This window comes from Mytilus californianus, unplaced genomic scaffold (assembly GCF_021869535.1).
Source record: "Mytilus californianus isolate M0D057914Y unplaced genomic scaffold, xbMytCali1.0.p SCAF_12, whole genome shotgun sequence".
Lineage (NCBI taxonomy): Eukaryota > Metazoa > Mollusca > Bivalvia > Mytilida > Mytilidae > Mytilus > Mytilus californianus.
Window position 1 is genome coordinate 64,226,382 of NW_026262604.1, and position 26,740 is coordinate 64,253,121.

Here is a 26,740-nt window from a genome sequence, read left to right on the forward strand (position 1 = left end):
TAGAACTGTCTTAAAACTGTTCTAGGTAGAACTGTCCAAATCAGTTCTAGTCGTAGAACTGTCAGCAGAACTGACTAAATCAGTTCTAACCGTAGAACAGTTCTAAATGACGTCACTGCAGTTAGAGAAATGTTAAAACAGTACTGTGATGAGAATTTTTTAATATATATTATGATAATATTCTTTTGACTTATTTATATTTAAGACAAAGAGTTCTTAAAACTGTTCTATGGATAGAACTGACTAAATCAATTCTAGCCGTAGAACTGACCAAATCAGTTCTAATCGTAGAACTGTTCTAGTCGTAGAACTGTTCTAGCCGTAGAACTGTTCTAGTCGTAGAACTGACTAAATGTTTGGTCAGTTCTAGTGTAGAACTGTCAGGATCAATTCTAGGTAGAACTGTCTAAATCAGTTCTAGGTAGAACTGACCAAATCAGTTCTAGGTTAGAACTGTTCTAGCTAGAACTGTCTAAAAGGTGTCAGGATGTCAGTTCTACATACTGTCCTAGAACAGTTCTCCTGACAGATTCTGACAGATTTGATGAGAGGTTAGAAGTGATCTCCATTGTAGTTTCAGAGGAGAAGATTTTTGTAAAAGTTAACGGACGACGGACACCAAGTGATGAGAAAAGCTCACTTGGCCCTATGTGCCAGGTGAGCTAAAAAAAAAACTACGTGTAGAGAGAGACGTATGCTTTAAGTTCAAGCCAAAATAACATTTAATTTCTTTACTACTAATTGGTACGGTGTGGAAGAAACGTGCGTCTGGAGTTAAATATAAGCCTGGTATCTTTGACAAGTTTTTTTTTATTATCTTTCACAAACTGGAAGCATACATTTCTCCAAAGGTATTGTTTACATCAAGATAAATATATCTGTAAAATTAGCATATCACGATTGTATTACTGCTGTAAATACAAAGAGCTAAAAAATTACAAAACACAAAAATAGCATTAAAAAGCTGGAAAAAAGCGCTAAAAGGCTCGAAAAAGCGATCCAAGAAATAACGAGAGTAAAAAAATCAATCATAATTTTTTTCAAAAATGTATGGCGTTAAATATTATAAATATTTGTAAATTGTACCTATACATTTTTACCACACTAAAACTAACAATTTACTAATTTGACCTGCTTTGTTATTTGAATGAATTAACAATCTGGCATCAAATTTCAGATTTAAGGCGATATTAAAAATCTATGTGTATATAAGCTTCATTCAAAAGTATATAAACAATTGGGAATGAACCGTCCTCGTCGTATACAAAGTTCCATTGAACAGGAAGGTGAGGAGTTATGAATCTTAACCCGCTTCAAACAGTATAGACGAACCAGATAAATCCTAATAACAAATGTATTCGGTTAATAGGAAGTTGATGAGTGATGAATCTGAAAACGCATCACACGGTAAAACATGTTCACATGAAGCCAAACAACAAATTTTAGGAAGCTCTTATTTGGAGTTCCCAAAATAAACTCGACGGATATTTCATACATGACCATTATGTGTTAGAATATATAACTGGAAGCTTACTGAGGAAAATGCGACGGAATTATCATGGGACAGACGAACATACGGACTAACAGATAGGGTTTAAACAGTTTCCCTCTTTCGGAGCGGTGGTATAATAATTTCAAAATGGTAAAGACACAAGCATGACAAACCTAATATGAACTTTTTCAGCTGCATTATAGGAACAAGTATCATACAATATTTCAAACAATAAAATTTAAGTAAAGCATTCGCGTACACACATGTACAATTCAAAATAGGCATGCGTATTTAACACATAAATACATTCAGAAACAATTACATGTGCTCGAAATATCATTCGTTTAACGTGAATTATATCAAATATCTATACTTAGTTTGCAACAAAGTCCCGTACAGAAGCATTTTTAGCACAATACAAGTCGTATACTATGTTAATCGTTCATTCTAATGTGTTGCATGAAACATGAGATCGAATTGCGAGGAGTATCAACATTCAATTGCATAATTTTATTTGGCAAGCACGTGACTTCCATATAAGAGGGTCTGGATGGTCTGGATGGGGAGGTCTTTCATTTCTGTATTCTTCAATTGTCTATGTTTTTTTTTTTTTTTGGTTTTCTTTATATGTTTTGCAAAGTATTCTCTATTCTTTATATTTGAGCACACCATTATTCTTCATTTATCTTCATAAACAACCGACAACATTTCTAGCTTCATCAATTTAAATCTGCAGTTCGTTGGTTACCATGGTTACCAAATTGATCTATCTAACTTTATTTCTCTGCTATGACGTTTTCCATCTGCTGACCTGAAAAAAAGAAAGAGAGATTTTTCAACAAATTAAAATACATTTTGTTTTAATAGAAAGAAAAAGATTTGATAACTCATTAAATACAATCTGCGTTTTTATAAATGATATAAAATGCTTTCTGTTCTTTGAATCATATTCGACACTTTAACTTCACCTTCCGCTCTCACTATATCATTCAAAACTTGGTGACTATGTTTAACTTGAGATAAAGGATACAACAGATACAGTTAGGTATGGCTCATGTCTTGACTTACATCTAGAAATTGAAAATGAGGGCTGTTGAAAACAAAATTTTACGAAAAAGAGATGATTTCAGCTTCCCAATTGTGAACTTTCCATTTCTATGTAGTAACATTCCAGCACCGTTTGCATACGGAGTATATATCTTCCAGTTGATACGCTATTTTCTTATCATGATTTCCTTGATAGAGGGCTGCTGCTCAAAACGAATATATTAAACCAAGAGTTCCAAGAGGTCAAGTTGAAATCATCCCTTCGTAAATTTTACGGACGCCATCACGAGTTGGTTGACCGTTATGGAATATCTGTTTCACAGATGACGACAGATATGTTCCAATCCCGTCCCCTTTTCCCCCGAATGTGACCTACCAAATTAGACTTACCACCGGGTTTGCACTTACATGAGCAACACGACGGGTGCCACATATGGAGCATGATCTGCCTACCCTTCCAGAGCACCTGAGATCACCCCCTGTTTATGGTTGGGTTCGTGTTGCTCAGTGTTTAGTTTTTCTATGTTGTGTTTTGTGTACTGTTGTTTGACTGTTGGTCTTTTTAAACATGGCGTTGTCAGTTTATTTTCTACTTATGAGTTTGAATGTTCCTTAGGTATCGTTCGCCTCTATTTTGGAATTAAAACATGATCATCAACATTGGAAGCAATAGAGAGAGGGGATATCAAGCAGACAATCTAAATAATTAGATCAATAAATACAAATATGGCCATAATGAAAACGACAAAAAGACAAACATCAATAACAAAAACGAAGACTGAGCCACACGAACCCTACCAAAAAACAGAGAGGAACTCCTGTGTTTCGGAAAGGTCAGCAGATCCTGTTCCAAAATTCACATCTGCCGTGTTACTTTTGTTAAATTTATTCATGAGTAATGTGTTATGATGGTATTCATATTTATTTTGACATGTGTTTTTTTCATATTTGGCAACATATTTATCGTTTAGTCACTTGCAAATGGATGGGGAATCTGTAAAGATATTTCGTGGATGAGTTGTCTCGTAGTTTCAAGGGGAAAAGGTGACCAATGAGAATCAAATGCGCTTTGCGAATTAGAAATTTGCATAATCTGGATGCATTGAAATATTTTTAAAAACCTTTATTTTTTTTCATTCAAACTAATTCAGTGAATTTCAACTACGTCGATTCAGATAACAAACAGAAAGAAAATGTGATTTCTCACAGGGTTAATAGAAAAACTATGGAATCACTGCCGCGCAAGGTTTGCTACCCAATCAGTACGAAATGAGACAAGTGTTTGAAAGATCCCAGAAGCATTATTTCTATGATTTTTTTTACTGATTTCCCCTTGTAATTTTTGAAGCGACGACATGAAAAGATATTGCCTATCAAAATCAATAGTTGCCGCTGGTATAAATCAAAGTTTCCTTTAATTTCAATGAAAGGAAGATATTGTCATAAAAAATCATGCATTCTTGAAAAGTTTTGTCCACATCAGCAGAAAAGAATTAAAGGGGCACTAGCTACGAGAAATATAAAAAATCTAAAATATGATTGTTTTTGTTAAATCATTAATGAAAGTGAAATAGTGAAATAGTAATTCGCTTTTAGCAGCCAGTCTGCTTCAATTTTGTAAAAATAATCTAAGAAACATTGATGATGAATTATTCACTTGCAAGTGAATAATTCTACCTCATTGAATCCGTATTCATGTGAACTTCAATTTAACCCCTTAGCTAGAGATGGATAACGCATGAATTGTGCGTGTAAGGTTATTTAAAGGAAAAGAATGTCAACATTGAAAGTGAAACAAAGGTAAATCATTTGATTGACTAATTCGATCCACACAAAAATCATTCGTACAAGCGATGATTAACATATATGTTTAATCCATAAAATTAAATTAAACAGACCTAGAAAAATCCAATTGCACGATTTCGATATCTATTTATATCTATATTTATATTTATATCGCTTATATGGTCATCGGAGGTCGTCGGAGGTCAACTCGAAAGTTAATTAGACGGCGTCTTAAGACTAGACTAAACTTTACACGAAACGAAGCTACATTTAATTGAGCCCATGCCCTGTAAATTGTTTATTTTAGACTTTTTATAATTTGGATAAATGTTTTACATTGTTATAAATCAAATATGAGAATTTGAGTCAAATCGGTGAACACGAATTTGACAGCTAGTGCCCTTTTTAAAGAGAGACGAAAGATACCAAAGGTACATTCAAACTCATAAGTCGAAAATAAACTGACAACGCCATGGCCAAAAAAGAAAAAGACCAACAGTAAAACAATAGTACACAAAACACAACATAGAAAACTAAAGACTGACCACGAACCCCACCAAAAACTGAAGGTTAAAGGTCGGAACATAATCCACAGACAAAGTACGCAAAGTGATGACTATTGTCACATTTGAGCTATAGTTGGCGTCAGTTAATCAAAGAGCTTGGCAGCGCTAAAGAAACAGATTACCATTGTGCCCTTGATGTCAGTCTTTTTGTTCTGATTGTTGGGTATGCTTGTCACCTAAAGAACAGGAAGTGCTAAATATCTGACGAAATTTCAATGTTCTTGCAATTGCAGTCATGCTTACCGTCTACAAAAGGGGCAAAATATGAGCAATGTTTTTTTTTCTAATTGCAGACCATGATTGTCATCTGAAAATTTTGTAATAGTCTGCCAATTGTAGATCATTCTTACCGGAGAACGGAGAATAGCTATAATGACTTAATACATAATTTTAAGAAGGAAGATATTTATTTTCAAAAGAATGTAACATGTTCTTTTTGGAAATGTGCCAATGCAGTGATGAATAAAAATATCATTTTAAGAATATTTCTACCAGACCGACTTACAGTGTTCTAAGTATAATCTGTTCCGATAATGTTTCGTCGCCTGTAACTTTATACCACTGTTTTTCATTTCCTGGACTATCCACACTATATTCAACAGTAAGCCCGGGGTAATAGGTATTGACATGCAGTTTACCATCCTCTATTCTAAATAAAACCAAAGTTAATAATATAACAATTATGATGACATTGTTATACGCACAGCAAATTTAAATCAGTTTACTCGTTCATTTAACTTTTTTTCACTTGTACACAAGAAAGGGACAATAAACCAACCTTAACAAACTGTTGACACAGAGATATGTCGTGACTGTAGGTACAAGCCAAAATAATATCCAGAAATGAGATGTGCCAGGGATTATACAACTGCATACAAATATCATTGACTTATCAAAAGGTGTCCCCTAAAACTCACCTAATCATAAACTTTAACATATAAACTAAAGCTCAATGGTTCTCTTCGGGAACTCTGACTTCACCCAGTTATAAAAACTGGATGCCTTAAAATAAACAAAATGTGCTGAAAGTGGCGTTAAACACCAACAATCAATCGGTCAAACGAACCTTAATACCAATATCTTATAAACATTTTAATATTTCTCTTCTAACAAATTATTGCAAGATTTTTTTTAAAACTCTTATATACTCCTGAACTGTTTAAAAATTACGTATTTTACTTCAAATTTGAAATATGCAAATATTCTAATTAATCTTGAAGCAGATTGCAATAAAAATTACTTGAAATGGAAAATATGTTGAAATGGGAACGGGTTATACATTTAGAATCTAGAAAATTTGATATATTCTATACAGTACTAGACCTACAGTAAAGCTTGTATCTTACTTATAAATACATGGTGTAATGCTAAGGAAAATAACACTTCACAAATTTACGTTCGTCCGAAGCGTTGTTTTTGGATTTACCTGCATAAGGAATCATCGAACCTTGACTTTTGTAAGCACATAGAAACGTTAGAAGCTATGAGCAGACGGGACTTAACGACATCTTTGCCTGAGGGGCTGAAATTAAGTTTCTGAATAATTAATTAATGTATCAACAGGGAAATATATATAAGTATGTTATAAATCATGTCAGTACCAAAGCACATACAACTGAAGCGATGATACTCACTGGGACGAACAGGCCACCAGCACTGGTATCGACCGAGAGCGAGGAAATTAAAATAACACTTCAACTTACATAGCACCAGGTGGCGGTATTCTATAATGTACATTTAGCTTGTCTAACTTTGGAAGTTCTTTATAGACTAGGTAATTTAAAAATTCTATCCAATCACGTTCCATTTCTTTCACGTTGTTTGTTTCATGCCATGAAGCATGATGCCAAGCCCTTTCTGCAAATGCAATCAGCCTAGGAAACATCATATACTCTAGCTGATCTGTTGTTTGTACCAGTTCTGTCCATACATGAGCCTGTATACCTTAACAAAAGATAAAATATCTTATTGTAAACTATAATATGGCGTTTAGACTGGTAGGCGAGAAGTCAGGAAAGTATGTCCTGGTAGGGTGATACTAATTCCTTAGACATTTGCATTCACAATAAGAATCTTAGCGGACGAATTCTGATAAAAAAAGAACTATGGGGAGAACTCCTGCATCGTAGACGAGGCATGTTTTTTTTATTTCGTACAAATTCTGTCCAGATATGTGCATGTATTCTCTACCAAATCATAAAAGATCTTAATATTTATAATATATGACATATATTTTAATCTTAATTAAACTTATTCTAATAATAGATATTCAGTAGGTATTTATTAATTCGAGAACTGTCTAATTGGAAAATTGTCAATGAGAGTTAACTCTGTTTGATTAGGGCTGACATAAAAAATTATTAGAGCTTAAACGTGCAAATTTCAGTTAACATGTACACTAGTGTTTATTGAATTAAATAATGTGTTTCTTCTCGACCGCATTGGCGATCTAGGTAGTGTAATCGCTTTGAAGTGCAGAAGTTCGTTGGTTCGACCTGATCAAATTATAGACTTGAAGTAGGCTTTTTGCTTCTTCTCCGATAGGCTTAGTACGCATGGCATTTGTAAGATTGGAAAAGAGAATGGTATGCTAAGAGTCAGGGAAATATGTTCGGGTAAGGTAATCCAACTCCCTACGATATTTGCGTTAACTAAAAAATCTTCACGGACGTATAATGTAAAAATCTTTAGGACTCCTGCATTGCGTCGGCGCGGTACAAAATGTATCTCTATAAATGTTTTAAACTCAAATCGAATCTGTCAATGTGTATGATATTTACTGTTATTTCTTGCTTTTTTGCTTTCTACGAATTAACAATGTATAAAACGTCAGGACTTAAGTATCATCGATGCGATCTTCACTAAGCCCCTTTTCACATACAATTATATATGTTGACTTACCAACAATATTTTCGGGTTTCTTTAATTCACCATAGTCATCTTCACCTTTTAATGGATTAAATGCAAACACCATTTTAGTGTTGATGAATTCTGTAGCCCATTTAGATCCCCTTTCTTCTGTGTCTTTTTCGTAGGGGTGGTCAAAATGGTGTAGGGAAGCTGGGCTATTTATAACCTGGCATGCAATAAATACAATAAGCATAAATATACCACGGAAGTACCAGTCGTGTAATTATTCAGCTCAGAATTGGACACTGTGATAAGCAATACAAGTTACGACAATATTCTATTTTATTCTTTCCTGTTTTGTACTAATGAATATTATCCGTACAATGACCTGTAGCTTTTCCTATCTAGTACAATTTTGGTTTTGGTTAAGAATGTCCGTCCTACTCAATTTTCGATAATTATTCAAACTTAACCAACATTTACCAAAATTGCAGTTTGAGCCATTGTAATGCATTTGAAATTTGAAAACAAGTTCAGAAATAGCAATGTTAGAACCTCAAACTATACATATGAAGCATTTGTATTAAATGAGAATTTTAGTCAAGTTTGGAAGATTTTAAAACGGTGTGGAATAAATTAAGGGGAAACTGCCCCATCCTCTTTCCATTGTCAGTAGGTATTATAAATATACCAATTTGTTTAGCCAACCATATTAAATTTGTACTTTCCATGCAGATATCAAAGTGTAAAAGAATAAACACTCTCAGCGTATGTTGTTTGAAAAGGCACATATTTCAGTTTGCATTACAGTGGAAATTTAATTTGTATGTTTAACAAAAAAGCCAGTAAACACTTACCTTGTACCCTGAATTGGCTAATTTAAACACTGCTTTGTTTTCTTCCTGATATACAAATGCATACACACTTCTGAAAAAGAAAATAGCTACATGTATGCTAACACATCTATGTTACTAAGTGTTAATGCTTTAATTCAGACAATAGCAAAACGGTTTCTTTTCAGATTGTTATGGTTGCACTTGTAATGTATATCGTCCCGTGGGATTTTAACAAAGTTAGGTCGACATCGACGACAAGATCTTCTGCTCGTGTCCAGTGCTTTTGGCAACACGCGTATACAGCCATGTAGGCTTTATGAATTATAGACTACGTTCATTTGTTGTAGCCTTTCCTCATATCGATTCAATCTCCTCTTACAGCATAGTACGTACATTTTTTGTGATATAAACTGAAGCCAGTTATTCAGTAGTTGTCGTTAGTTGCGGTCTGTTACATCTGTTTTTCGTGAATTGTTTTGTCGTAAATCAGGCCGTTAGTATTTTGAATTATTTGACATTTTGTCATGTCGAGGAATTTTACAGCTGACTATACGGTATTGGTTTATCTCATTGTCGAAGGCCGTCCGTGTGGTGACCTAAAACAGCTTCAATCTACATCAGTTAGACTGTTGTGTAGTTGTCTCGATGAAAATCATACCATAGCTCCTTATTTTTTTTATATATGATGCTGCTTTGAGAAATATTTCAACATTTCCTCAAGGATGGCAATGTTACTTGTAATACAGAGAACTATTTTTTTTACACACATCTCGAAATATGACCCACCCATCCATAAAGCCTTACGGAGAAATATGCCATGATTTTGTCCGTCTCTCTTCGACAAATGTGTTCTTTCTGATTCTACCTTTGATATCAACCGACTATTGTTTAATAATTAGATATAGGAAGATGTGGTATGAGTGCCAATGAGACAACTCTCCATCCAAGTCACAATTTATAAAAGTAAACCATTATAGGTCAAGGTACGGCCTTCAACACGGAACATTGGCTCACACCGAACAGCAAGCTATAAAGGGCCCCAAACAATTTATAGTGTAAAACCATTCAAACGGGAAAACCAACGGTCTGATCTATATAAAAACGAGAAACGAAAAACACGTATAATAATATTCGTAAAAATATTCAAATACAGAACTATATAATGCAAATAGTTTATGCGTATTCTGGACAAAAAAAAAGTTCTAGTATATTATTGATAAGTTCAGCAAAGTTGGATGACTGGGGAAAATAGTGGGACTTTCGACTACCACGGGAAAGGGAGGGCATGTTGGATAGGGTCAAAATTTTGCCTTGCATTAGGGAACATACAGACCCCTCAACGAGTTGTTACAGTTGTTCTTTAATGCGCAGATGGCGTGGTATTTTCCCTACACGAGACATCGAAATTCAACGTTCCCATTCCAACCGGACGTAGATTCGTATTTCTACACTCTGCAGAGAAAAACGGACGCCCCTTTATACCAGGAGTTTTACTATCAGATAGCAAAATTCCAATGATGACCATATTTTTTTACCCCGTCAATCTTTGGGTTTAAAAGTAGTTATTGAGAAATAGAGAGAATGTTGTACCTTTCTTTAAATACATTACCAGGGAAAAAATAAAGAATTTGAAAAAATATAAATGAAATTAAAGTTTGAAAATAATTTATCTGGAAATTGGTGCAATTTAAAAACAAAATATGACTTTTTATTGTGTTCTCCTTTTTTATCATAAAAAAACCCCAAATAATTACCTGTTTTCTTTTGTAATATTATGTAAGCTCTCTACAGTATACGGTGTTTTGTCTGGTTTCAGAAAACTGTCATCCCATGCTCCAAAAGAGACATTAGTAAATTGTTTCTTTTGAAAAAGACGCTGTATAAAGTTGTGCATTAAATCAATTTTGTTTTCCTTACATTTCATACCCTGAAGTGCTGGTTTAGGTACTTTATCTCCTCCAAAATGAAACAATGTTAACGGCTGTATGTCCTTGTGTGCTTCAACTACAGTGTCTATAACTTTATCGACGAAATCGTATAGTCCATCACGACAAGGGTTAGCAATATTATCATTATACCCCTGCAGCGACCTGTAGTTTTTACTATCAGCTTTGTCGGTCATTTTGTACTGGTCCCGTATTGTTCCTTTACGACTTGCACGCAGAGAAATAGATTTTAGTGCAGCGCGCATGTGACTTGGCATATCTATTTCCGGTATAACTTGAATATGTCGTTCATTAGCATACTTAAGAATTTCCTTGTAGTCAATTATGTTGTAAAATTCAGGACCCTGGTCTTGAATATACGGCCCAGATCCTAAAGAAGGCATGAGACATAATGTTTCTGATTCGTCGTGACATCTTTTAGATCCTAACTACAAAACATATTGTATAATGTACAACAGTTTCATTGGTTAAAATATGAAAATCAAACAATTTCATCGGTGTCTGCTGAAAATACCTTAAATATTTGCCAAAATGCAAGGAGTTAAATGTAAAATGAAACCTTAAATTATTAAGTCAAAGAAAAAATCTAATAAAATATATATTGAATAAAAACAAGAAAAAGGGGAACAGTTGTCACAATAATGTGAAATTGTACGTTAAACTTGTATAAAAACCAGGAGATTTAGTACGATTGCCAATAATTAAGACATTTATCTATACAATAAAAGGTAAACTCACAAAAATACTGAACTCCGAGGAAAATTAAAAAGGGAAAGTCCCTAATCAAATGGCAAAATCTCAAACACATCAAACGAATGGATAACAACTGTCATATTTCTGACTTGGTACAGGCATTTTCTTATGTAGAAAATGGTGGATTGAACCTGGTTTTATATCTACATGTAGCTAAACCTCTCACTTGTATGACAGTCGCATCAAATTCAAAAGACCAACAGACAATATGTCAACAATTGCAGGTCAACGTGCGGTGCGGTCTTCAGTAATGAAAAAAATGCATACCGTCCTTAGCTATAAAAGGTCTGATTCTATCACAACAATAAACGATAAACACCATTATGACAAACAGCATCCAAGGACAACTACTGGGTTACAGGCTTGGGACAAGCACAAAAAAATATCACCCTAAGAAGAACAAAATAGAGTACATCTAATTTAATTTATCTTCTGAGAAAAATTGATAGGAATAAAAAGAGATGTGCACGACATAAACTTCAATGAGTCAACAGACCAACGACATAAATAACCATACAAACATCTACTTGGGAGACGGATTTATATAAGTCCCTTTTGTTTCCGAATCCCTGTACATTTGTATTTCTATTGTATAATTGTGATTTGTGCACTTTTGAAAAATAGATATTGTTTAAACTAAACATCTACTAAGAGGTCAAGATACAGGTGTATTTTGGATTGATAACAAACTCTTTGTCGTTCTGAGTCTTAACACACATTGAAGTTGTGAATAATATAACAGAAATTAAAAAAAAACACAAATGCCATATTTATCAATTCTCCAAATAACAGAAACTTTTTGATAAAACATTAAATAACCACTGACGAGGTCAGTTTCTGAACAAAGGTTTGTTAAAGCTGCTAATGGGACACATACTAACTCATCATATGTCACAACCCGGAGCAGGATTGTTTGGTTGATTGTTGGTGTTAAACGCCACTTTCACACGACATTTGTTATTTGACACGACATTTGTTATTTGACACGACATTTGTTATTTGACAAGACATTTGTTATTTGACATGACATTTGTTATTTGACATGACATTTCAACACCATTTAGATTTTGATAAAACTTTGATGCATGTTCACTTGAAGTGTTAAACTGTACATCTTGTTTTGAAATTTGTGTTTCAATCATATGATAATTGTTTTATTACATGCATACAGAGTTGTTGTTGTATGGTTCTATTTGGTCTTTTTTGTGTTTGTCTTATAAAAAAATGAGAAGATGTGGTATGATTTCCAATGTGACAATTCTCAACCAGAGACCAAATGACGTAGAAGTCAGCTTGTGTATATTCAAATTATAAATTTGATATGAAAAATATGAAACATTTATTTCTACGTTCTGTAAACACTCCCAATACTTGAATAGAGTAAGACAGTACACTGTACCTGGGTCAGTTCCGGTATATCAGGTATTTCTAGTCTCCAGCCTTCATCATCACTCAGGTGTAAATGAAACTTGTTTAATTTATACATAGCCATCAGATCTAGTAGCTTGAAGACCGTTTCCTTAGAGTGAAAGTTTCTAGATACGTCCAACATAATACCACGATATTTGAATCTTGGTCTATCTTTTATTGTTACACTATTAAATACAATTGGACCTGACTCTACTGTTTTGTCTGCTAGGCTGAGCAATGTTTGGACACCATTAAATATGCCGTGTCCCGTTGTGGCTGTTATCTGAATATCGGTCGATTTGCCGTCAATCTTTAGTTCGTATGCCTCATCACTTTCTCCTAATTGAGTGTTCTTAAAGATTGGCTTTCCTTTAACCATCTTTATCACTTTATCGGGAGATGCATTTGTAGCAACCTTCACTTTTAGAGCATCTATGACAAAATAATAGTAGAACAGAACAATCTTTTTTACTATGAATATCATCTGATGTCTGATATTTACCTAATGTTCAATTTACTGGCAATGCATTGGTGTGTGTGTTAATTTGTTCAATCTGTTAGTCGTCAGTTTTGTTCCTCACAAAAGTTGCAGTGGTACAGTCCCACGGTCAAAAACTGTGTGGTATACGTTTTATTAAATCAATAAAAAAAACACACAAGTAAATGAATACTAGCGTTCCTGTCGTAAATAGACGTGTATATATTTGCTTCTGAAAAATTTATCGATTCTCATTTTGAATTTTCAAACGTGTTAACATAAGGAACGTGTTTTGGTTATACAATTAACATGTACCGAATTTTTGTGCATTTGGTAATGCCTAGCCTGTCTAGTGGATGAATAAACGAAATAGGGTATGCAGTATTGCCACGAATTATATGACTGTCTTAAATGTTTTTATACGAGTAATGTGACAAACGTACATGTAGCTAGTTAAGCAAGAGATGCCGACCATTCCGTAGCATCCAATCTAATCCATTGATGCTGGTGTGCTTCGTCTTGACAATGTTTTGTTATCGGTTTAGTAATTTGAAATTTGTTTTTTTTTTCTTTTACTCCTTGACCATGTTGACATGTCCGACTATCTCATCGCCTCTTCTTTGGTACCTTTTAACTTTTTTTTTAATGTGAATGTTTCCAATTTATTTTGAAGATATTTTTTAGGGGAAGCAACGCTTACTTTATCCCTGTCCATACAAATTTTATGGGAAGAGCAGGCTTTGGTGTACGTACTAAGCTGTTGTTAATTTTCATTTCAATCCCCCATTTTGCAATCCAATGTCAATGTAAATGCGTATTATAAATGCAATTATAGATAATAAATGTACGTGCCGGCGAGGTTAAAATTATTGTCAGATCCCGCAAAATAAACCATGCTTTTTTCATAAGGTTTTAATGACCAGTTACATACAGTTTTTCTTAACTAGGAGTTATTTCCCATGAATAATATTCTAAAAATGGATACACAGTCGGCAATCTAAAAATGAACAAACGGAAAATTGTAGTGCTGATTGTATAGTGGTTTTATCGTACCTGCTAAGTACTTGACTTCGTCTGGAAACTCGTCAGATTTCTGAATCACCCACTCTTCCAGTTTCAACATTATGGTATCATTAGACATTACAGCTATCTCTTCTGGCGAAGGGACGACATATTTTTGTGTCCTCTTTAAGTCAGTGTGGTTGTTATTTATTTTATACCGTTCTTTCGATGTAAGTTGACTTCCAAATGATTTCACAAAATTTAAATTTTCGCCTTTGGTGCTTTCGATAATTTTTGGTTTTGATTTTGAACCGACAACATACCAGTTAGGTAACGAATCTGTCCTAGATCTTTGGAATTTGGTGGCTGTAAGTGGAATTTTTATTTTACTTCCTGGTTCGAAGAATATGAAGACTTCTTTGCGTGGATAAATACAATAGAGTGAACCGGAAACGTGTGTCAAAATGAAAGTTTTATCCTCTCCAACTACGACATTTTTGGGATACGAATCATTTATATTTTTCAGGTTTGGATTCAGGATGCTCATTTGAGAGAAGTAAATTTTCCAATCTGTTTGCGAAATCCTTTTCAATCCTATGTTTTTTAAGAATAGTATATGTTCAGTATTGTATTGTGCATCGTCTTTGACAGTCCATATCACATCAAGGTATTTAGCTAAGTAGTTTATCAACTCTTGGTCAGTGCTAACGTTCACTTGAAAAAAAAATGAATATAAAAACAAAAAATAGAAATTAATGAAAATTAGGAAAATATACCATAAACTATAACATATAAAAGATAATAAAAATTAACATAATAAACCAAAAACTAAGAAATAAACAAACTGTTAGAGCTTACTATATGCATGTGTCTTGCTCATTGTTGAAGGCCGTCGCATTCCTTGGTTTGACACAAGGTACAGGGTATGACTTTGTAATTTTGTGGTTATTTATAATAAATCATGCCTCCCGTGTCGACGTACCTGCTCTCACACATGTTTAATTGCATGTGATTCCTATTGCGTTTACTCCAAAACACATTTAATAAACCATGCATACTGATGGGTATCCTGACTAAAAGAGTCCAGATCTCTCTCTATTACTCTCTCTTGTCTTTCTTTCTTTCTCTCTATCTTCTTTCTTTCCTTCTTTCTCTCCCAAATTGTCACTATATTTTTTAAGATCAGATAATGTTTATGTGTGACTTGCAACCATTTGTTTTTGCGTCAATGTATCTGACGTTAAATGCTTGGTACATATGCTTAAATCAGATGCGTAACTTACCATTCTGTTGTTCTACTCTCGGTTCCTGTTTAATGTCTCTTTTTGTGACGTCTTCTTTTTGTGGAATTTGACTGTAAAACGATAGACTATATATATATATATATATATATATATATATATATATATATATGTTTTAGTAGAGTATGTTATAAAGCAAATGGACTGCGTTTAAGAATACCATTGAATGGTCAGAGGTTAAACGTCAACACAAGTAGACTGATCGATTGGGTACTCGTTCTCATGAAAACAATTAACACAGATTTTATTCTTTACTTTGAGAAAAATGATCGTAGCGATGCTCAAGTATGGCGATCTGATCGTGAATGTAATTCAGTACAATTCAACTTTAAAATCTGTGAAAAAATCTGTTGGGTGATCAAAACGCGGAGACAAGTCAGATCTTTTTCACAATCCGACGGACACATCTAAACAGGTATTAGATTACTTGGCAGGAAATACTCTTAGACTAATACAACTAATTCTGGTTGTCTGTGCATGCTAAACAATTTGATAACCAAACTACCCGAAGAGTGAAAACCAATTTTCTCATGAATAAATATACAATAATTGTAAACAAGTAAAAGTATAAACCATTACGAACACGCGTTACGCATGTTACTATCTAAAAAAGATAAGCGGTATGCGAAACATTCTTACTAAGTCTGGAGTTCATTTGCCTGTTAGTTTCAGAAGATTCAAAAGATGTTCTAAAAAAGTATACGAAAGAAGCAAAATGACGGACGACGACGTATGGTGGAGGACGGCAAAATGACCGGCAACGGCAAATGACGGACTTCAAACACCGACGACAACTCTTTCAAGAAAGTTCAAGTTCCAGAAATTTGATCTCTTTTTTTCTTTATGTTATGAGGAGTTAGAATTTATACAACCCCTTTTTGTGTGAATTTTACGTTTGCGTGTGCTTGATTAATTCTAACTCCCAATACTTACCTTGTTTTGGCAAGGTTTTGGTGAGTGGACCTAAAAATATAAACAAGTCATATGACCATTCGTTGTATTCAACCTATTAACATTTTCTACTGTAAAACTTGGAAATTTTGTTACTCAAAAGTTAAACTATATAAACAATATAAAAATAATATTAAAAACCAATTGTTCAGAGAACAATTGAAGGTCTTTCCACATAACATTAGACTTAGTGTTCTTGATAAAAAGATTAAAAAAATACACTTAGGGTATGAGAAAACAGCTCATCTATAATATCCCAATTCCAAAAATATATGGTTTCTTTGTACTTGCACTTGAAATAAGGGATATTATATGCTTTATATATATTTTTTATATATTTTTGGACCGAATGTACCATTTTTTTCCTTTTAACAACCCAAAAACTTTGCACCAGTTCTTTTGTACATAGCTTTTACAGTTTGAGAGGAGATGCACACACTAACAAAGGGGAACATTTTAGAATATGACCTTGACCTTTGACCTTGATCTCATTTCCCAAGTTATGACTTAAGGATCTCAAATCAAAAGACCTTAGGTCATTACGGCTTACGGTTTATGAATTAACTGACATACCGATAAATTAAATATTGACTGGTAGATAACTCCTGTAAAATGTCACCAGATCGCTTCGTTTTAAATTGACCATGCAAAGCTTCATGAGAATATATCGAACACTTTAGAAAAAGAATTTTGTTGATATCTTTTTTTGTTACGAAGGAGATGGTCAAAAAAGATAAACAGTGTATGGGGAGATATAACTCTTACAAAGAAAATTGTTCGGCTTAGCAAGGTAAAAGTTAGAAAGGCATTATAACTGTACGATACAATATAAGAAATGTCAAAGCGACATATTGCGAAACAAAAATTTAACGCAAGAAAAAAATTTGGTGGAAAAAAAAATTATAATAATAATCAGAACATAATCAAAAGGTCTTTCCACCGAAAAGGCAAAGACCTAAACACCATGTTTGTATGATTGTCAATGAGAACTCTCGACCAGAGATCAAATGACGTAGAAGTTAGCAACTATATGTCACTGTACGGCATTCAAAGTGGTTTGTTGAATGACTTGTTGACTTGCATGCGATTTTGACATTACACAATTTTGTTTAAGAAGAGCGTATGAATTAGAGGTGGGTGAGCTGGTTCTTCATTTATGTATTATTTTTCAAATCTTTAAGCCATTTTTCTCTATTTTTTACTTTATTCAATTCTGTACTTTTGATTTATTCTTTAGCACCCATTATTTTCCTTTCTCTATTTTTAGCAACTCATTATTCTTTATTCTTTATAGTTTGTTCTTCATTTTTTTCCCCCAATTTATTCTTTTTTCTGTAAATCCCTTTCTGATACTTTTTATAATGAGTGGAGGTGTTTTTGGATTATTCTATACTAATACAGCTTTTTCAAGACAAGATGTAACATGGACTGTTTTATAGATATCATTTCAACTTACCAGTGGTAGTGAAAAACATCACTAATACTGATGAAATGTATACACATGGCTATGATAAATACTGCTATCACTAGATTACGAAATTGTCTCAATTTTAGGTCCATCGTAATCCTCCGCGCCCTCAGCTGCACCTAGTCTATTTTTCATGATCTGAAATATTAGGAAGATATTTGTTATCCATCAATGCTTCAAATTGTGCCTTTGTTAAATAATTGAATGCTGTAATTTTAATATATAATGTCTATGAATGAAAGTAAGTGACCATCACATTTTGTATGAATCGCGGAAGTCCTTTGTGTTAAATTAGATGGTTACTACATGTAGCTTTCATTTCGTATAAATTGTCAAAAAAACATCATTCAATTCTTATATTTAAGATTTTTGAAACAAACAAAAAATTCTATACACACGTTGAATCTGAAAGTTAAAATTTCAACACAGCAGAAATAGTCTAGTGGGATGAAAGCTGTACCGTTCCACGAGAAATCAATTATTATAATACGTCATATAGCTGAATTTGGCATATGAAGAAGATATTGATTTTAAAGTATAAAGCTTGTAAAATATTTATCAAAATCATTGTTGTACATGTATATCATAGGATAATAATTATAATCGGGGTAAATAATGAGCGGACACAGGTCATTACTATATGCCTTGAAGCACTTTTTATTGAAGCTAGAATGAAATATCGCTCTGAGAGAAAATAACTATTTAAAAGACTATTATGAATTGAAAGTATGTGAATAAAGGAACTAAAAAAGCCGAAAAAATTGAAGGATCCGTGTGCTTGTTTTCGAGATATAAGCCATTGAAAATTTGGCGGGAAGTGATTCTCTCTAGACTTTTCGTACAGTTAACATTGTCACCTTTTTTTTCAAAAACAAAGAAAAAATAACAAGGATTTTATAAGATTTAAATATTGCTTTTCAAGATATATATAATGAAAATATTAAAAGAAAAGTAGGGGTTTGCAGGCAAAATTTTTAATGGCATTACAGGGAGAAAACCAGAGGATTCCGAATAACTGGCAAAAAAGGAGCGAACATCCTTAAGAGTCAATATGTTTCTACATACTAAATTGTCATATATTTATGTCATGTATTTCCATTATGATTATGTGGTGAATTAATGTGTGTATTAAGAAAGGACTTACCAGAACATTGTACAAAATCTTTGAGTGGTGTGTGGTTTGCTTGTTTCATGATAAAAGTTCTCCCCTCCTGTTCTGACTATCCAAATGTACCACACTTCATTCTCGTTCATCTACTGTACAAACAATACTTATTTGATTTTTTTAATATGTTCTCGAAAAATGCTTGTTATATTTGCCACTGGACTTTGGTTAAACTATATCTAATTAATTTATGCTGGACAAATAAGAAATATCGTCAATGATAATGAAAAAAAACATGCAAATAATATTCAATATGCTGGTCATCTCACATTAATTTTGTGTTTTGGAATAATTCCAAGTTAGAGTTCCTATACAGATTATGGCCTCCAAAATTTGGTCAGTCGCATTGAATTCCATTCGAAAAGAAACCCGTGTTGTTTAAATTTAGTGTGTTCTGCCACGCCGCGTTTGAACTAATACTCGTTATTCAGCTCGAAATTACTTCCCTGTTAACACATCTACGATTGTTAAATTGTATAGTGTGTAGCCAAGGTTAAAAATGGTATATTAGGTAAAATATTATTATTTGTTATTTAAATAGTAATCGTCTAGTCATAAATTGAAGAAACTTTACAACCTGTATGTGAAAGCAAATTTATTTGAAATAAAACTATAACAAAAATTGATTTGCCATTCGCATGACTGATTGATTTACTAAAATGTAACATGAGGACTAAAGCAGACAACAGTTAAGAAGATAGATTCCTGTAGGTCCAAACACACATTTTCTTTCACTAATTGAAATGTGTAGTTCAGTCAACAGAAAATATCCGGCCAGTTCGTTATATCGACTTAAATCTTACCTGCATAATTTATGACATAGGTTGGACAGGAATGGATGTATGATATATTCAAGTGATATTATAGTTACGGATGGTGAATTTAAATTATTGCTTGAATGATTGCCTACCTTATAAACTAGAAATCTTTCCGATATTCACCCCTTTTAAAACTCAATTAGTTGTTCATGTACCGTGTACTATTTGCACATTTGGAACCGACATCTGATTCTGCAAAAGACTTCAAAGCTAGGAAGCGTAAGAACATAAACATTTGCCGGTAAAGTCCATCCCATAATATTCTTATTGATTTTTATGTGTGCAGTCACATTTTAAATATCTATTGTTATTTCATTGTACTAGGTAAAGGGTGGGGAAATATATTTTTCAATAAATATTAGCATATTTATAAGTGAATTTAATTAATATTATTTGAACTTTTTGTTTAATTGATTTTTTTTTAATAGACAAGCAACTTAGATAAATATTTTATTTAATTAATATTATTTAGGACGAGAAGGGTGAAAATAAACAGGTGATCATTCCCATGTAAAAAGGGGGGCATTTACTATATATATATATATATATATGTGATCAGATGTCGGCATCTTTCAAAGATGCGACTAAAACAGCAGCGGCTGGCACAAATGCATCTTATTCTGCAAAATATATTTATATCTAAAAACAGTTTTTGAAATAGAACAAGATAGCTATAGGTCTATTTTATGTCAATCAATTTATGAAAGGGTACGTATTTTTTTAATATTCAAAGTATATGAAAAGACTGCGGTAATGGATGTCTCAGCTGCTTAGTTTATCCCCCTATCTACTTCAGTTGTTCTCTGGTGGGTTTTTTTTTCGTTGAGCAATCATGCCACATCTTCTTACTTTTATATAGATATTAACAGTAAAAATGTTTTAATAGAGTCAAAGAATGTAAATACAAATTTCTCCATTTGAGGGTATTTTGAGTCTTTTTTTTTCTTCTCTTTATTTACAGTGTACTTAGCAGAAATGAACTGTAATTAGATAATAGATTAAATGATAACAAAACGTACCAATATATTTTACACAACAGACTACATCAACAGGGGCGTATCCAGGATTTTTAAAAAGGGGGGGGGGGCGTAATTTCATAAAACAGATTATATAAATTTTTGGACGATTAAAAAATTATATGCATAGTTAAAAATATGATATAATAATTTGTTTTGGCGATCAAAAGGGGTGTACACCCTCTACGCCCCCTAGGTCCGCCACTCATTAACCACCATCACCCGTCTCCTCCGGAAAAATAGACCTAGTACAAAGGAAAAATTACGTACAACAGAGTGTCAAGATAGCTGGAGTTGGTAAAGGCACAAACTGCAGATGTATGTGCATCTTCAACAGTCCATGGCCACTCTCCAACATAACATGTACATTTAGAATATAATTAAAATTCTCTTTTTTTCAAATATTTATGTTACTAAATCAATCTAACTTATCTTATAACCCCTTTTGTAGAGGAACCAAATTTACATATGTACAAGAAAAGAGGCGAAAGGTACCAAAGGGACATGCAAACTCATAAGCCGAAAATGTGCTCTCTCTCTCTCTCTCTCTCTCTCTCTCTCTCTCTCTCTCTCTCTCTCTCTCTCTTATATATATATATATATATATATCGTCGTGTGAATCAAATAATGGTGTATTTCCCATTTGGTAATACATGTAGTGGTCAAAATTAAATAAGTTTAAAAGCTCAATGTCTTAAATATTTGACAGAGTAACTTTTTGCTCAATTGATTTTTTTTTGATAGACAAGCAACTTAGATAAATATTATAAAGCATCCCCTTTTCTGAAGATACAACATTTCACTACAAACAATGTTGTTTTAGAAATGTATCCCTATATTTCTATATATAGGAGATAGATCATGGATTTTTTAAACTGTGTAATATCCCCAATTCTGGACTGCTGGATATGCTATAAGAACTGCTCATAGATTGAGTTTTAACCATGCAAACAACTTAAGCATATTACTACTAAGATAATTTTGATAACAATTATTTTTCAGCAAAAATACCCGAAAAATAGTGGAGATACAACACTATAAATATATTTTTATCTGAACTTACTAGATGAATAATCCAATGGGAATGTGGAGATAGAACAGGGTACTTCTGACAAAAATTTGGAGGGTGCAGAAATCTTGCATTATAGTTGTATAGGGAGATAGACCATTAAACTTGGATATCAAAAATATAGATATCTCCATTTTAATCAAAAGTGGACATATAAAACTAGATGATTCACATGACGATATATCTATATTGTTTTCAGTTTCTCTCTATAATAGTTTGTAAAAAAATAGTTAACACTAATCATTTAAAGAGGCAATAATTCCTATTAGAAGTGGACTGACAATTTCAGCTACGTGACTTTTTTCTAGATCTTGCTGATAATTTTTGCTGTTTGTATTTTGCTGCTACTATAGTTTTTAAATGTTAAAAGTCAATTTAGGGCAATAGTTTTTATAAAGAGTCGACTGACAATTTTGCCAATTACTTTATAAACGTGTTTTATTGTTCATTAACTGCAATGTATACAAACGGACTTTACAACTTAGCAATGTCTTCTCCGGTACGTACACAATTTACAAATATTAGATGAACATTTGCAAAAATAGACAATATAAATATTCTTTTTATACCGTAAGTAGTCGTTGAAAATGAAATGGAAAAGGATGTTGTTATATACGACTTTGGCAATGTTGCTTTTTTGTAGGTCTTGTCCTGCTGATCACCTTTACTGTTATAAGTTTCTCGCTTGGTTATTGGTAGATATCTTCTTATATACTTTTCAAGATAATTGGAAAAACGAAAACAAATTGGTAAAAATCGTCATTTAATGGGACTTTTATAAGGAGTAGTCCGAGACTGCAGTGGCGGATCCAGAACTTTTTGTAAGGGGGGCCCGCTGACTGACCTAAGGGGGGCCCGCTCCAGTCACGCTTCAATGATTCCCTATATAATCAACCAAAATTTTCCCACGAAAGGGGGGCTCGGGCCCCCCTGCCCCCCCCCCCCCCCCCCTGGATCCGCCTATGGAGAGTTTTTGTACAAACGGAAAACGGACGGCAGATAGATCTCATCATTCTATAAATGTCTACGCTGGTCATATAACGGTCAACAAGATAATAGCCAATAATTGCATTTTACCCCTATGTTCTATTTTTAGCTTTGACTGACTTGTTGGTTGGCAGGCTGGATCATCAAACATATTTTTAAACTATAGGTACTCCAAGGATAATTGTGGCCAAGTTTGGGTTTAATTGGTTTAATAGTGTCAGAGAAGAGTTTTGTAAAACTAAAAAGACGTCGAACAACAGACGACGGAAGGGGAACAGATAACAAGGCAACCCGAAACTATAAGTCAATTTATTGAATTGATTGATTGTTGTGATCCACCAGCAAATATTTCATGTCAATTCAGGGCGAGACAAATCATAATTCATTCAAAAGGTATTTTCTGCATGATTGGTCGACAGGAATGAAGAGCGGAAATTTGAATACAAGTCGGAGTAAGACAACTCGAACTACTGTTAAAGACAACTCAGACCAGTCAAAAGACCACTTTGACCAGTTGAAAGACAATTAAGACCACTTAAAAGACAACTCGACCAGTTAAAAGACATTAAGACCACTTATGAAGGAAACACAGAAATGTTCGAAAGAGGGTCGTATTGGAGGTACCTTCACGACGAAAAAAGTTAACGGTAACTCTTTTTTCTGTTTAAACGTTAACGATATATTTTGGAGCGTGACAATAAAGAACAACTTTGTGAAATAATTTCGATATATAACCGTTTGGAAAAGATACACTGAAAGATAGTGCCAATTTGCCCGTAAGCGCCTGATAGGCCCAAAATAAGATAATCACAGAGAACAATGTGACATCTTCAACTAAAATAGAAACAGCAGAGAGATGTTTACATCAGCTGGGTCATCTCGTTCAAATATAAAAATATTAGACGATTAACCAACCTCTTGCTGAAGAGATTTTTATCTTGTTAGGTCGCGTTTAATTCATTTTAAAAAGTTCTCGACTAATGACGCGATTTTATCACAGGAAATTAAATAATTAAAATTTGCTGTAAAGATGTACAGTCGGCAAAGGAGGATGGAAAAGGATTGATAACATCAATTAAAATTGTATCTGTAATTACAAAATAGTCATATTGAATAATTTTTTGTTAATTTCATCTGTCTAACTGACAAAGTAACGGAAAATATTAAGACAGGGTTTTCTTTTAATTCTCACATTTTATGCTGATCATCACATATTTTTGATATACATAATAATATGTAAATAACGCGTTGGCGATTTTTTTAATATCAGCTAATAATGTATTCTTAATGAAATACATAATATAAAAATATCTCGTTATAAATGGTGTGTCTTGTGTCTGATCAAGATTCGGATATAATTGATAACCGTGTGAATTTAAATATCTACATGTATACAAGCGTGGAGGACTAAAGTCGAGATTGATGTAATATGATTTTATTTGATTACATATAACTACTTATTTCTAAAGAAACATAAAAAAAATCATCGTAAAAGTGGTTTGACTTTCTAACATTGGGTTCACAGACATCCGTGTTCTTTATAAGGTAGCCTGTGTGTTTTGAGAATATTCAAACGAAATTCTTGGGAGCCTTTACTTTGAAATGCTCGATTTAATTTTAAATGTAATACATGCAAAACAATAAGGAGATGTTGTATTGTAAGATTGCCAATGAGACAACAATCCACAGAGATTCAAAGAAGTGGATGTAAGCAATAATAGGCAACCGTACGGCCTTCAACAATGAGAACCCATACCGTATAGTCGGCTTTAAAAGGCTCCGACAAGAAACTTGTGAAACAATTCAATTGAGAAAACAAGCGGCCTATTTTATAACAAAACAATTTACCAAAAAATATGACAGACATAAACCAACGACAAATGCAACCACTGAACTACAGGCTCCTGACTTTGGACAGGCACATAAAGAATGTGGCGGGGTAAATCATGTTTGGAGGCGCCAACCCTCCTCCTAACTCCTAACTCGGTACAGTGGTGTAACGGCACAACATAAGTACAAATTTTACAAAACAATTAAAGAAGGTCTTTCCACAGTAATTTAAATTTTTTTTGAAAAGAAGCCAGTTCGTATTTACTCAAAGTTAAAATTGGCATCTTATCATCAGTTTCTTCATACTGATGCGATAAATAAGTGGTTTCTATATAATTAGCTACTTCCGGTGAATTAAATGTCACTTCCGGTCTCATATAATAGTTTCTTTCACACTGATTCTAAAAATATATAGTTTCTATATACTTTTGCTTGTAAATCAGGAGTTAATTGGCCACTTCCTGTTTATCGAAAGTCATTTCTAGTCTTCAGTAATTAGTTAATGTATTAAAATTACAAAATATATGGATTCCGAGTACTTTTCCATGAAAAAATGGCTACTTCCGGTTATCTCAAGGTCACTTCCGGTTGTCATTTTTCAAGGTCATATGCCATCCAACCTTTTGTAAAAGGTCATATGGCTTTATAATGAACCAAGTTGAAGTAATAATCAATTAACCTTATAATTTGACATTTCAGGGGCACTTACTCCTATAAGATGCCATTAGATTGTTTCAGACCAAATGTATCATATCTTCATTACAATAAAGCAAACATTTTGCACTTGTTGTTTCATATGTATCTTTAAAAGTGTTTGAGAAAATGCAATAACAAGGAAAAGTCAAAATTGAGAACTTGACCTTGACCTTTGACCCTGGCCTCATTTTCTAAGTTAGGACCTAGGGACCTCAAATAAAAAGATTCCAGAATTATACGGTTAACGATTTATGAGTTAAAAAAAACATACCGACAAATTTATTTGGTAAAGGTAGATAACTCCTTTAAAATTTCATCGAATCGCTTCGATCCAAATTAGCCAAAAATTCCTGAGGATGTAACGAACAATTTAGAAAAAGAATTTAATCGAAATCTTTTTTTGTTACGAAGGAGATGCACACACTTGATAAACAGTGAATAGGGAGATAACTCTTACAAAGAAAATTGTTCGGCTTAGAATGGGTGAAAATAAAAAGCGCATAAACTGTATGATACTATATAAGAAATATAAGATATCAAAAATAGAAAAGGGGAGAAAAGGTTAACCTGTAAACACGGCTCTGATTATGATCATTCTTAGTTAGGAATAAAAAGCACAAAGTATACCTGTAAACTGCGAAACGAAATCAAAGCGGAACGAAGCGAAACAAAATGAAGTGAAAAGTTACTGTTAATTAAAAGTTAATGTTTAAAATAAAACCAGAGGCAGACAGTTGAAAGAGGTTAAAAATTGAATAACAAAATAAATATTTCTCAAAAGAAGAGAATTCATTTTAAAACAAGACGCACGGCTCTGATTATGATGATTCTTACCATAGAAAAGAAAGCACGAAATATAGCAAATCATTTTTAAGTGCAAAATAAATAATCTAAAGAAGAAGTTTTTTTTAAACAAATTGGACATCACATGAGATAACAGTATCCTGAAATTTTAAGGTTTTGCATCTATTGAAAAAAAAATGTAAAACTATTTAAACCGGCATCAAACAAGCTGATTGACGTTTTGAAAATCTCTAACATAAGCTTTAAAGCGTTTCAGATAAATAATTCAGAACTATGTGGTTTACCAAGCGCCCATCATTTAGGAGTAATAGTGAAAACTGACCAACTCGCAGTAGGTCAAATAGTATGGTTAGGTTGGGTATGTATATTAGCCAAAACGACTTCTTTCTTTCTGCAATCATGTCGGCAGATGAAATCATTGCTTGTAAATTTTGAACGATCATCTTTAACCTTTTAATCAACTATTTCAG

The 26,740-nt window shown here is 33.2% G+C and overlaps 1 protein-coding gene across 4 annotated transcripts; it reads right to left on the reverse strand.

Annotated features, from left to right (window-relative positions):
- Positions 1-792: 792 nt before the first annotated feature.
- Positions 793-20,152, reverse strand: LOC127722184 (chitobiase-like). 4 transcript variants are annotated; one of them, XM_052229076.1, is made up of 13 exons: positions 19,961-20,152; positions 19,030-19,139; positions 17,874-18,023; positions 16,400-16,429; positions 15,449-15,519; positions 14,217-14,879; positions 12,675-13,117; positions 10,331-10,950; positions 8,598-8,667; positions 7,792-7,966; positions 6,594-6,834; positions 5,396-5,539; positions 793-2,303 (listed from the first exon to the last, which is right to left on the reverse strand). In XM_052229076.1, the coding sequence occupies exons 3-13, from the start codon at positions 17,975-17,977 to the stop codon at positions 2,246-2,248; spliced, it is 2,619 nt and encodes an 872-aa protein (XP_052085036.1). In that variant the 5' UTR covers positions 17,978-18,023; positions 19,030-19,139; positions 19,961-20,152; the 3' UTR covers positions 793-2,245. The 4 variants fall into 4 exon arrangements, with proteins under 4 accessions (XP_052085036.1, XP_052085034.1, XP_052085035.1 ...); XM_052229074.1 differs by having other exon boundaries at positions 19,030-19,142; XM_052229075.1 differs by lacking the exon at positions 19,961-20,152 and adding an exon at positions 19,854-19,926 and having other exon boundaries at positions 19,030-19,142.
- Positions 20,153-26,740: the final 6,588 nt, after the last annotated feature.

Bases quoted from the DNA above. Each gene is read 5' to 3' on its own strand.
- LOC127722184 (XM_052229076.1), bottom strand. From the start codon at position 17,977: ATGGACCTAAAATTGAGACAATTTCGTAATCTAGTGATAGCAGTATTT. The intron at 16,430-17,873 runs GTAAGTTGAAAT...TTATATTTTTAG, and splicing joins GATGTTTTTCACTACCACTG to GTCCACTCACCAAAACCTTG. The intron at 15,520-16,399 runs GTAAGTATTGGG...ATCGTTTTACAG, and splicing joins CAAAACCTTGCCAAAACAAG to TCAAATTCCACAAAAAGAAG.